The sequence below is a fragment of the Apaloderma vittatum genome, unplaced genomic scaffold, assembly GCF_000703405.1.
Source record: "Apaloderma vittatum isolate BGI_N311 unplaced genomic scaffold, ASM70340v1 scaffold10803, whole genome shotgun sequence".
In the NCBI taxonomy this organism is placed as follows: domain Eukaryota; kingdom Metazoa; phylum Chordata; class Aves; order Trogoniformes; family Trogonidae; genus Apaloderma; species Apaloderma vittatum.
In genome coordinates, this window is record NW_009709794.1 from 36,464 (window position 1) to 49,464 (window position 13,001).

General features: G+C 45.7%; 1 protein-coding gene across 1 annotated transcript in view; it reads right to left on the reverse strand.

The window, feature by feature from the left end:
* Positions 1-13,001, reverse strand: part of CACNA1G (calcium channel, voltage-dependent, T type, alpha 1G subunit) — a gene marked incomplete at its 5' end in the record, with an annotated part of 53,521 nt that overhangs the window by 30,758 nt on the left and 9,762 nt on the right. Inside the window, 6 exons of the mRNA XM_009867065.1 lie at positions 1,089-1,302; positions 1,880-1,969; positions 2,584-2,709; positions 5,890-6,016; positions 11,704-11,888; positions 12,750-12,818. Of these exons, the coding sequence (XP_009865367.1) occupies positions 1,089-1,302; positions 1,880-1,969; positions 2,584-2,709; positions 5,890-6,016; positions 11,704-11,888; positions 12,750-12,818 (811 nt within the window). The remainder of the gene's footprint in view (positions 1-1,088; positions 1,303-1,879; positions 1,970-2,583; positions 2,710-5,889; positions 6,017-11,703; positions 11,889-12,749; positions 12,819-13,001) is intronic.

Sequence of the window (13,001 nt, forward strand, 5' to 3'; positions counted from 1 at the left end):
AAACCTGCCACAGCTATTTAACAACTCTCAGACTATTAAAAATAACACAGCAACCAACAGACTTAATATTACCACCTTTGGGAACAAGCACCTCATCAGACAGCCTCAAACAGTACTGACATCTGTCAAAGAGAGAGAAACACAAGGGAACACGGAGAGAAGCAGGCACTGACCAGGGAGGGAAAGCACGAGGCCGTGGGCACGACGGGCAACGGAGAAAGCTCAGTCAGAAGAGAGAGCATGCGCGAAGAAAAGTACCTCCAACCTGTGGCCTCTGGCTGACTTATTTCTTACTTATTCAACCAAATTAAAAGGGAAAAAAAAGACTAAGAGTCAAATGTCAGGTTGGAGACTTCTGGCGGAGTGGAGCTCTAGCCTACTTTCACTGTAAAGCCTTCTCCAGGCAGGGCTGCAAGCTTGCACATCCAGTTTGGAGTTTGGTTCAATTTGCATCAGTGCTATTTTGTCTAGTTAGTTACTCTCCTCAACTGCCTTTTTTTCTTCTTTTTCTTTTTTTCTAATCTGTATTTCTCAAGCAAACGCATTGATATGTTTCTCTAAGGAGTTTTTAAGCATTACTAGAATGAGATGGCTCCATTATTTTATTACACTCTTGAATAGCAGTGGTGCTACTGTGCCAATAAATAAACCTGCTTGATAAATGGGACAGGTAACATCACTGTGGCATTACAAGGCTGTAATAAACCAAATAGTGAATCCAGTTATCAGCAACAGTGCTCATGACTCAGAAGATTTATGGTGCCAGCCAGCACTGCTGATCTTTGCAGTTGTCACTATTTGTGTAACACTGAGCTCTGCTATCCAAGAAGCTCCAGGTCTGATTATTATTGTATTTTAATTTAAATAACCTCCAATGGAAAGTTCATTGCAAATCATGCAGCCATTAAAAAGGCTTCCATGGCTCCTTGCTCAGCCTAAACCGACAACTATTTCCTTCATGCAAATTTTATAGCTGGACATGCTTTTGGGAGAAGAATGATCACCAGACGCGAGGTGGGGAGGGGAGGGAGAAGGGGATCGTGTGGAAGGTCAAGCAGGACTCAGAAAGATGTGGAAAGACTACCGACCAGCCATCTGTTTCTCCTTACTCCTTCTCTTTTTCTCCAGCCGGCGAAGCCTCTTCTCCTCCCGTCTCTTGGCCTCTTCCTCCTCCTGGTGCTGCCGACATTTGTGGAAATTCTCCACCACCACCCCCACAAACATGTTGAGGACGAAGAAGGCCACGATCAGTAGGAAGGAGATGAAGTAGAGTAGCATCCATGGGTTGTAGTTCATGACTGGCTGCAAAGGAAACCAAATGTCAAGTGAACCTCAAAAAAAAATCAGGGAGCAAACTGACACAGCTGCACCATCCACAAAACCCGTGGGTGCCCCTTTCAGGCAGCTCAGCGTGCTCTGCTCTTCCTGAACGTTAGAGCCCTCTGAGACATTTTAATTGAATGCTCCCAAAACATAAAGCATGTTGAGGACAGAAGAACCACCTCTGATCTGGCAACAGCCAGACAGCCTTTGCAGATATTGCAAGACCCTCACTGAAAGCCTGCACATACAAAAAGCACTTCTTTTCTCCTGAAACGCCCAAATAGCTTAAAAAGTCAAACCATTCTTTAATAGTTGTGTTTCTCCTAAAGCTAGTTACACCAGTCATATTGCAAAATCTGTCAGGAAAAGGCTAGGTCCAAATCTAGACTTTTCACTGGACTCCTTGTCATGCCTCTGGACCTGGCTTAAATACCCTCCTCAATCCTAACCCCATAACACCATTTGACTGTGGAAACCAACAGTACTTTGCAAAACGAATAGCCAAAATGTGTGACCTTGGACAACACATTCCTCACAGTTCTCCTAGATCACGTACCTGCTGGTCAACTCCCACAGCATCTAGGCCATCGTACATGATATCCACCCACCCGTCCTTGGAGGCCAGAACAAAGAGAGACATCAGGGCCTAGAAACACATGGGAAAAAACTTAGACATGGTGGCACTGAGGCTCTTTTACTTGTAACATTCTCTTCCTCTTTGCCCTTTCCTGCCCGAGGATTATCATTACCTGTCTGATAACGGGACACTTTGATTCCTGAGGTTTCTCCCAGCAGCAAAAAAACCTATCCATGCCAGGACCTGGTTCAGCAAGGAGCACGAATCCAAAAACCACAAAACCAAAGACAAAAGCAGCTTCATTTCCATCCCCCAGGTCTCTATTGCTGCCGACTAATTAGTCCTTACCACGCTGCTAAAATAAGGTTGTGTTGCAGAGATAGTTGAAAGTGTCCAGCTCTATTAGGCAAGCCCTTCTGCAAGATATATTTGGTTTGTTATGTAGCAGTGAAGCAATTAAGTACTCCACGAAACCACATGTGCTTGTTCTGTTCCGAAAAGAAGTGTATGCCTGCTTGGAAACACTACCTTTGGGATTTACAGACACAGAATGCTTTGTATGCGAACTGAATATTTACTGCGACTGGCAGTGCCCTGTAAGAAAATCCCATGGGATAATAATGCACAGGTTTTAGGTCAAGGAGGTAAAGGAGCAAAGAAGCAGATTACCATTCTATTAATACCTGGCCGAGATTATCAAAATTATACTTGTGCCGGACCCATTTGTAGCTTGCTTCTGTACAATCCGATTTATTTGTGATGTTTCTGGTGTCCTCCCCCTGGCAGATAAAAAACTTGCCTTTGAAAAGCTGCAAAACACGCAAAGAAGAGAGGAGCTGTAAGGGTTTGTTGGGCAGGATTTCTCTGCCGGCGCTGCGCATTTCTCCTGGGGTGCTCTGCACAGCCCACGCCGACCCGAGGAGTTCGAGGGAAATGGCCTCATTCGTGGAGGTGATTAAGCACAAGCAGCCTGTATAATATGCACCTAATGAGCAAACGCATGATTTCACATCGTTTAGGACACCCACCTCGTGCATTAGGTTGTCTGGTTCAGTGATCTGGGACTGCCCTGAAGGCTTCTGGGTCACCTCAGCATAGCCCCAGTTAATAGCCCAGACGAGCTAATGGCTCCTCACCACACGCGGAACAACTCCAGCAACTCTCAGCCCAGTTAACGATGCTGGTTTCAAGAGTCACCGGCAGATTAAGCGTCATGGTGGCCCTCAGCAGAGAAAAGGTGGCTCTCGAGAGGCACGCACAGCGGTGGGCTGAGCTCTGAGCAGAGAGGAGCCGCCAGTGACATTGGGCTCTCGCTGAACCAAGACTGCTGTCCATCCAGCTCCAGTCTCTGATCCCAAACGCTGCTCTCCAGCCGTCATCAGGCTCTGCAGGGGTCTCTGAAAATATTCCTTGTGCAGAGCGTAAGGAGCCAAGCTCAACTGGTCCTGAGCTTGCTTTCTCTGCTGTAAGCCAGGAGAGAAGCAACTCCTGGGGAGTTACACCTGCACAAGGAACATGAGCCTTCACGCACTTAATTCCAGACTTTAATTCTAGACCTCCCGTCCATGGAACAGAGAGTGGCAGGGGATGATTACTGTTGCAGACAGGTTGATTGATGCTAGCAGGATGGATGGTATCAAAGCCCAGGAGACATCCAACAAATCTGGATTTATTTGCTGACAGAAGCTATTGACGTTACTGGTTTGGGGAGAAATGGCAGCCTGCTTTCCAGGCTCTTTCCAACACCACCTGGGCATACAGAGAAAAGACACTGATGGGTTTTGATCTGTTGTTCTAGACAAATATTGGTAGAAATAACAGCGAACGGGATAAACCCACGCATCACTCCATGGGTTTCCTTCAGAAATCAACAGCAGAAGGGCGCTCTCTAGGCACGTGCTCCACGCAGTCATAAACCTTCTGGATGTAAGAAGAGAAGCATTCCCTAATCTTTCCATGGAGAAACACTATGCGTGGGAAAGGCAGACTGGGGAGATACAGCCTTCACTGAGAAAATTTTTAATTAAGCAGGAAGGTAAACCACTGGTTTTAATATATTGTCTATAAATATAAGATCTCCAGGAGCTGGACTGTAATGCCACTCAGATGGGAGCATTAACAGAGATACTAACGGGGTTTGGAAATACAAAGTCCAATTCACAGAAATGCTGATCCCTGTGAGTTCTTCAGATTTTAGCACTTTTGGAAGTGAAAGACCCAGCGTTTCCTACTATACTTGTTTTATCTGTTTCTTGTGTCTTATTAGTGACTACTCATGTGTGGGCAAGCTCTGCAACACAGTCTTTCTAAGAGGAAACACCCTTAGAAATACAGACGTCTGGATTTTAATAGAATTAAAAACCTCTAGTTTGATCCCCAGTTTATAGTTACGTGGGAAAACCAACCAAGATCATCTTTTTATAGAAAATAGCTATAGCTCTCATCTTACATCTAATTAGACATAAATATTAAGTGAGAATTTTGCATCCTGAGTACAGGATCAGTCTCGCCTGTACCTACCACTTAAGCACATCAACAGTCACGACAATTTAACGTTAAGACTGCAAGTCACTAGGGAAAGCAATCACAATTAGAAGAGAGGAAATTCAAAGAGCACACTGCAAGTTTTGGTGTTTGGCATAAATTTTCCTGTGTCTGACTTTTATATTGTTTTATGGGATATGCTTGGTTTTATGAATCTGTTTAGTAAAATGGATGGATGTTGTTGTACTGTAATGCTAAACCAATCTAGCTGCTGAGGTGGTTATGGATGGCAGGATTTTCTTCCCTGTTTATTTTCAATGCTGTATTTATTATTTAAACAGTATATTAGTATAAAATACTATATAAGACACCTTTTCAAAACAAAGCCAAACAGAGCTGCTTTCCAAAGCTGGCTGTGACAGATCAGATAAACTTCAGAGAGAAGTAAGCGTTATGTCAGAATATTTATACAAAATAACCTCTTCTTCCCAGATAATGAGAAACCAATTGCATTGGAAGGTCTGCCACTTTTCCTGTGGGTTCCTGCACTCCTGGGACTGAAGACATTGCCAGCAGTGCTGGCAGGAAGCAGACTCAGAAACCTCTTATTTCTGCAAGCTTTCAGTCACACAAACTGTCAGAACCTGAATGAATCTCCAGGGCAAAGTCTCTCCGAGTTTACACACCAACAATTTCAGCTTTGAGAATTTCTATTTCCCCATTGGTTTATACTTAGAAGAAAGGTGGAGGGGAGATACCTCCATGTTATCTCCCAGACGGAACAGGAATGGGATTTAACAGTTTCCCTGAGCAGAGATTTTCTGGCGGTACACACCATGCCTCAGGCCTGACCCATCTGTGCGGTGGCCAGGGGAAGAAAGTGGAGAAATAGCTCAATCCATGTCCTGCTGCAGGGAGAGCACAATTCTTTGTGGTAGGAAAAGAATGAGGAATGCCCATTCTGTGCCCTTGAGGGGGTCGTCATACTGGGTTTTATATCACTGCACACCACAGAGAAGCTTCAAGAAAGTTCAACATGTCAAGGACTTCATAGCTGAGGGCCACGCTGTGCTGCCGAGGTGGGGATCGAGAGCTGCGTAAGCACTCGGGTCTGAGTCGTTCCAGACTGTTAACTGTTGCACAAATTCAAAACCAACACACGTTTCTAGAGCTGAGCAGAGGACCTCGACGGAACTGAGAGAGACAAAACCAGCCCCACTAACTGGCTCTAACCGTTGCTTCTTCAGCCATGGCTAGGGAAGCGTGTTGCTGGGCCACTGTTGTTAGGCTGTCATTGTAAATGAGATTTTAATGGCAGACCAATAATGGGAAATCTGCTTCCTCCTCACTAGGAGCAGAGAGCATTCCCCAAGGCGGCCAAACAGCCCATTGGTTCAGTTTCAGAAAGGCTTATATCGTCCCCATTGCTACAGAAACCCACATGTGGGGCCACCTGGGGCTCGTTACACTTTCGGGTTGGGTGCTGAGGCTTACAGGGGACTCACCTGAACTCCCAAGATCCCAAAGATTATGAAAAAGGCACAGCAGATGACCACGATGTTCCCAATGGGCTTCAGAGATGACATGAGAGTCTCCACCACCAGCTTCAGTCCTTGGGCTCGACTAATGACTCTGTGGAGGCAAGTAAGTACAAAAGCTATGTTAGTCCTGTTCTTGCACAGTTCTGTCTTCTATTAAGATAGAAAATGTGGAGAAAACAGCATTAGGGAATTTTTTAGAATGGCAAATAACTCAAAAAATCATGATAGAAGAAGCAGTCTCTGCTTCATATCCCCTGTACAACCTCGGCTACTCAACCAATGGTGTCCTCTAGGTGAAACTGCACCAGCAGGACCACAGGCACCTTATTTTTGGAGCTCCTCTCTGTCTGGTACTGCACAGAATTTCATACCAGAGTATTAGACCATATAGGAAGGTTGGGGAAGAATAATGTGGGCAGCATGACTGAAGCAGGTAAAAAAGAGAAAGAGAAACTGTACTATACTGTCAAGGACAGCACTGCAATGAAAGGACAGGGTTTGTGTGATTTAGAGAACCCATCTCACCATGCTGAGCAAGATGAACGAGGTGTTCAGGCTCACAGACCTGAAGGTGGAGAGCCGGGAAAGCGAGAAAGGCATCTGAAGAGGTTGCTTGCCTCCCTCCTCTTGATGCCAACCCGAATTAAGCATTTCACTAGCGCTGTAAATCAATTTGTACTGATGCCATAGAAACTGCACTTTCCCAAGGCAGGAAGAGCTGTCTGCTGTGTAAGTCAGAGAGAGGGAAGTGCCCGTGTTCTTCTGGGTACCGGTTGGTAACTCCTGTGAACATTTGGCACTCAACAGTGCCACACATTTTCCCATCATCTTGTTTCTGCCTGGTTCCCTCTTTTGCCAGGGGAGCCCTCTCCCCACCTCTCCCGTTTCGCCCCAAGTCTGGCTGCACCATCTGAAGCACAGCTGGAGTTTTGTCACCTGGAAAGGATCCAGGGTCTCCTCCTCTCCCCCCCTTCTGGGCATGAGAGGCCCCCATGGACATGTCCACATGCCCAATGTGCATGGCCTTAGCTAGGACCCCAGGCTTGGCTCTCCTGCCCCACAGCCTACAGGTTTAGCAAACTGCAATGCTCAGTGCACAGGCATCAGGTCTTTTAAACAGTATCTTGAAGAGCTAAAAATTATTTCCCTTTTTTTTCTGGTTAAATATGTACTTGAAATGTCAAGGGCGACTCCTCAATAATCATTTTAAAAAAGAAACAGTATTTTTATCAGCTCCCCTACCAGTGAAATACAAAAGGCAGAAACTGCTATTCCTCACGCTGGGTGTCTTTTCCAGGTAGCTGCTGTAGCTCCCTGTTTTGGACACCTCAGCTGGGTTATTTTAGGAAATGAGCTGGCTCAGGGAGCAAAGGCCACTCAAAGCTGAGGTGCCCATGGGGATGGTGTGGACCCCATACAGCCCCTGCAGCTGGGAGACTGGTTGGTGTGGGCTGCCTGTGTGAATCAGCCCTGGCTGAGGTCCTTGCCAGGGCAGCCACGCTGCTGCTGCCACGTTGTACCTGCACCGAGGGTGAGAGCTGAGGCCAGCTAGCAGAGGAGGCTGGACAGCAGGCTGGTTTTCCTGACTCAATGAGCCTGTTAAATGAACCCAACGGGCAGCATCTGCAGAGCAAGGTCTCTTCCCACTCCAGCTGAGCGCACAAAGCAATCATTTGCCTGGACAGTCTGGGGCTGAGCCTTTCTTACAGTTCCTCAGGTGGTCTAAACAACTCACCATCCCTCACATGTTACCCTCACACCATCCTGGGTGAGATATACAACTGCCAAGCTACAAACTGGAAAATGAGGCATGGGAGGACCACAAGCCATGTTCTCAGAGGTATGCAGGCAACTCATTTCCAATGATCTCAATGGAAATTAGGTACTTGGGTGCCTTAAGGGATCCTGATGTAGGTATGACAGGTCCACTGTCACACAGGATGGAATCAAAGTCAGGTCTTCTTTAGGCCTGTGGTCTAAACTACTGGAGCATCCTTAAATTTGGGGGAACAAGGAAGAAATTTAGTCTCCAGCGTCTAAAGTTGATAATTTTCTCCAGCAGTTATTAAGAAAGCCTATTCTAGAAATAATAAAGTGATTTCCCATGTGAGATACTACTTGGTATCCAGCAGAGAGAGAAAATAGGAGGTTACTCATTTGACTTCACAAAGTCATGTGTGTTGAGAAAAAAAAGACTGAGAAATTGCAGCATTTGGCTGCCTTCAGTGTTTTGATCAACCAGGGAATTCCTCAAATGAGAATGCATGAGGGTAAAAGCTACCACCAGTTTAGCTCCATGCCAGTGCTGTTTCCAGCCCTACAGGGAGAGAAGACTTTGAAAAGATTTTGAAAAGTAATAGTTCTTACTAATGAAAACCTTCAGATCTTGGAGCTGCCTCAAACTAATGGCCTGATCCAACATCGATGCAAGTCTGCGCAAAGACTCCTGCCACTCTCCTGAGAGTCTGGTAACTCCCTAAGAAGTGCCAGTGTAATCCTCAGCATTTCCAGATTATTAATGTCAGCTCTAATATGTCAACACACAGCATCCCCGCGCCTCATCAATACCGCCCACAGTTGTGCTGATATCAGGCTTGTAAATCCACCACTCTCGCAATTTATTGCTGAAAGATCCAGTTGACCTGGAGCCCTCTGGGCATGCCAGAGCCATAGGACTTGCCGAGGTTGCACTTGAGATAATTCCCATCTGCATAGGGAAATTGAAATTAGACTTTTTTTTTTTCAGTGTGAAGAAATGTTAATCCCTCGAGTTCCTCCTGGTTCTGCTGGTCTCAGCATTCCCAATGCTGTTAAACTCTTGTCTGAGACATTCCAAACCCACGACCAGCCTCACTCCAGCTGGATCACATTCACTGATGTTAGGCCTGCTACTCTGATCAGAGCTCTCAGAAGTAGCAGCACTTAGATGAAGTAGCAGATCAGCGTTAATGAAGATCTTCCTCCACAGATTAAAAAAAAAAATTAGCAAAGGTGATAATATGATAGATAGAAGAGAATCTATGAAATGACTATTTCATACTGTGATGGTATGAAAAGTGAATAATTTATCCATCAGCTTTGCAAGTCAAAGCCCAAGCTCTGTAGGGAGTAAAACAGCATTGAAGTCCATCCACATTAATTCTGAATACATTTTCAGTTTTGATTTCTCTTGTATCTTAAGCTACAACACTTGATCCCAACAACAGCAGGTTGAACGCATTAGGAAGGAATGTTCTTGTATAAGCAATCCCTCTACTGGCTGAAACATCAGAGGGTCACGGAAACATCTTTTAAAATGTCATTCCTTTGTGAATATATTTTTGGAATTCTGGTCATAAAGCTGGGATCAAATCCTCATGGATTCAATTTGGAGGCTGATAATCAATCACACAATCAAAAGCCCGTGATTGGCTGTCAGGCCAAGATTTTTTACTGCCTGTACAAAACCCCGAAGCACGCATGGGTTTGTGTGCTGCGTAAAGTAAAAGAGTCGTTTTCACAGGAGAAAATAAGATTCAGGAAGAGGGAGATCTTTTGCAACAAGAATCCCTTCAGATCACCAACCATGAAAGCCAACACAGTGGCAACAAGGGCTGTCCCTGCTCTCGAGTTCCGTGTGACACATACAGCCATGGCTTGACTCCTCACTGAGGGTGTCCTCCCTGCAGCCCTGTCCCCAAGTCTCCATGGAGAGGGAGGACAGAGCAGCTGGGTTAGCTCCCCTCGGGAGGCACAGGACCAAGCATTCACTTTGGTCTCTGCCCTGCACCTTCCTGGAAGGGAAAACCATCAGCTCAGTCTCTACAGGGTACTCCACTGGGACCCGGGGACTGGAGCCACGGTGTGCAAAGACCTCGGGTCGCCTGTCCCGGCTGTCATACTGTGCTGATCCAGCTGAACATCCCGGGCAGAGCAGGCAGCAGCGAGCTCAGGGCAGCCCAGATGTGCATCACAGAGGCAGATGGGCTCCCACATGTGGAGATTTATGACTTACTGAAAAGCTCCGGGTTTGATGGCTGCTTTTTCATTTCCTACAAATCTAATTACAGGGGAATAGAACTGATTGTGAACATATTCAGGGAATGGGCTTGTTGCTGTCTTTTTACATTTCCTTTGTAGTAGAAAGCAGCATGTTGGCTGAAAACATTCATACACTCTCTTGAGAAAACATATCAAATGCCAACAGGAATGGAATAGCATCGTCCTGCACATGCTCCAGATGGCAGGTCTTCCTCCAGCCTGCAGTTAGTCAGTGGATTATTCCCCATAACTTCAGACTACTCATGCATATAGGCGACTGCAGAGAAAGGCTTTAGTAAAGAAAGGCCCAGGTGCTGGCCAGGCACACCTGTAGAACTACAAAGAAGCGTACAGGGCTTTTACTAGGTCATAGAGGTGACTCTAGCAGGGCGCAGCACAACCCAAACCTCTTCCTCTAGACCTGATTTAACCACACCTCGAAAGAGAAACTTGCATTCCACAGTTCAGAGATGGGAAATCAATTCTTCTTTTACTCAGAGCTATCCAGATTATTTTGAAGGTTTTCTTAACACGGGCCAAAAATCAGCCAAACCAGAAGAGCAGAGCAGATCTACCAAACCAGCAATCTGTCAGAAACTAGCCCAGAAACCACAGCTGACATGAAGATGTTGGGGGGCACATGAAGAGAAAAGAGTCTGAATTGGAGCCATGTAGGAAGGCAGGGAGCTGAACCACACCAGTGGTGCTACCTGTCCAGATAAAAATGATTAAAAGCAGCTCACATCCTAAAGCTCACCAGGCACAACATACACATAGCCCAATTTAACAGAATGTCTTTCATAGCTGTTGAGAATATTTGAAAGATATACGTATAGGCATGGCCATTGTTATTTAGACTTATTATTCACACAGGGCTAGTAAAACAACATCTTCTGTCAGAAGCAGGATCCTATTTTTCTGTTCCAAAAGAGAAAATCCTGACTCAAAGTGAACCTTTTATGAAGGAAGCAGCAGTAAGATATGACAGGCACACAAAGATGCTTCGAGCAGGAAGGTTTATTAGCTGCTGCATAACAAAAGCAGCAACAATGGTATTAAAGAGGGACTGCATTTAGCATGGAGAGAAGAAACATTCATGCCTTGGGGTACTGGACAAAATAGATGCCTGTTTGGAGCAGGCTGGTCCTTAGGCAGGTTCTTGTCAGAGGGATGCCTGTCCTGGAGTGTGGGATAGCGTCCGCTGTCAGAGATGGGGGACCAAGTTAGTGGGACATCCGGGTAATTTTCAGCATAAATGTCTCCGTAAAATCAGTTGGGAACTGAGAGAGGGAAGCTTCTTTGCATTCTAGGTTAAGCCACAGTTTAATGTCTGCTTCCTTAAAAATGATCTGCCACCTGCTACCAATTTCCTTCTTTGTTACGAAAGCCATTGACTGCCTGAAGGAAGGGGGGAGAAGAAGCTGTTAAGCTGCACTTTACACAGAGCAAACGAGAACACAAATAGCAGAGGATGTGTGTTTTAGTGAGCAAAAGAGGCATTGACCAGTTTACTACTGCACTTGGGGCTGCTCCCAAAACACAGCGCGTGCTGAAGGCTCGTTGCAGCTCCACGGGACCCACAGATGCTCATTGTCCTGGGACCAGCAGGAGGCTGGGCACAAGGCGGGTGACAGACACTGTGCCCTTGTCCTGCCTGCCCCTTTCCTTGCACAAATGCTGCCACTTGCAGGAGAGGCTCAGCTCCTCTTTGGGAACATGCACACCCTACACTCATCCTCTTCCTCACCCTCTGCTTACCTTAAGGGCCGCAATGTCCTCAGCAGTCTCAAAACCCGTAGCATCCCCAGGATTTTCGTGCCGCTGTCTGACACCATTGAGACCAGGATGTCGATGACGGAGATGAGAACCAGCACCCCATCCAGCACATTCCAGCTGCTTTTCAAGTAGGCTTTTTCCCCAAAACACAAGCCTAGTGCCACCACCTGCCCGGACACCAAGTTGCAACAAATTATGACTATCACATTCAGTACGTTTCTTCCAGTCAGCAACCTGCTGAGAATGCATTATTTACCGATACACGCCTGCGAGTCCATTTGCTTCCCAGTATAGAAGCCTAATTAGACAAATCAGCAGTGTTATATCACAAGGATTGTAAAAATACCTCTGAAGAAACATCCTAGATTGTCCCTTACAGCTGATGTATTTTTAATGCAGCTAAACATAGCTGCATAAAACTGTTCCTAACGTGTTTAGCTCTTGCATAAAAAAGTTTGATCGTATTTTATACACTGCTAGAGTAAAAGTTCAGACTTGCTGTCCCAAAGCAATCATTTACAAGCTTTGCAAATAAAGAAACTAGAGAAACTTTCCCAAGAAAGAGCAATTGTTCTGTGAGATGATTATGAATTACGCAAGGGAGATTTACAGCAATGAGTTTCTGAGCCTCCTGCCTCAAATCCAGCGAAGTGTTTCAGCGTGCTTAAGTCTCTCCTCCTCAGGAAAGCACATAGATGCTTGGGTTGTTGAGGACAATTGGTTGTTGAAGACAATGGGACTTGCACGCACGGTTGGAGTTAAGCACGTGCTCAAGAGCTTTGCTGAATAGGAAAGGATTGCTGAACTGAAGCATCTCATTGCTCATATAATGGTGTAAATCAAGAGCAACTTCAGTGAAATTGTTCTGATGTTAAACGTGCTCAGAATGAGGTATGTGTTGGGTATTTGAATCTGATTCCAAAGACAAGCCTTGCTTACAACTGTTAGACCTAGGGGGTTTGCTAGTCCTCTGTAAAAAAATGTCACTAATATAATACAGGCGCACTTATCCTCCCAGCTTCATTTACCTTAACTGTCATCTCAGTCAGGAAAATAACTGTAAAGATGTAGTTGGAGAGCGTTAGGAAAATCCGTTCCTATGAAAAAGCAAACGAGAGATAATATTTTAGAACCTGCTCTCCGCAGCTGTACATCCCTCTGTGCATATTTGGACACTTGCTAACGGTCCTCCAGCTTCTGTGTCGAAACAAGTCTCCAACCGCTTGCTCGCAAAGACGGGAAAATGCAAATATTTAGGCAATTACGCTCTGTGCGGTTCA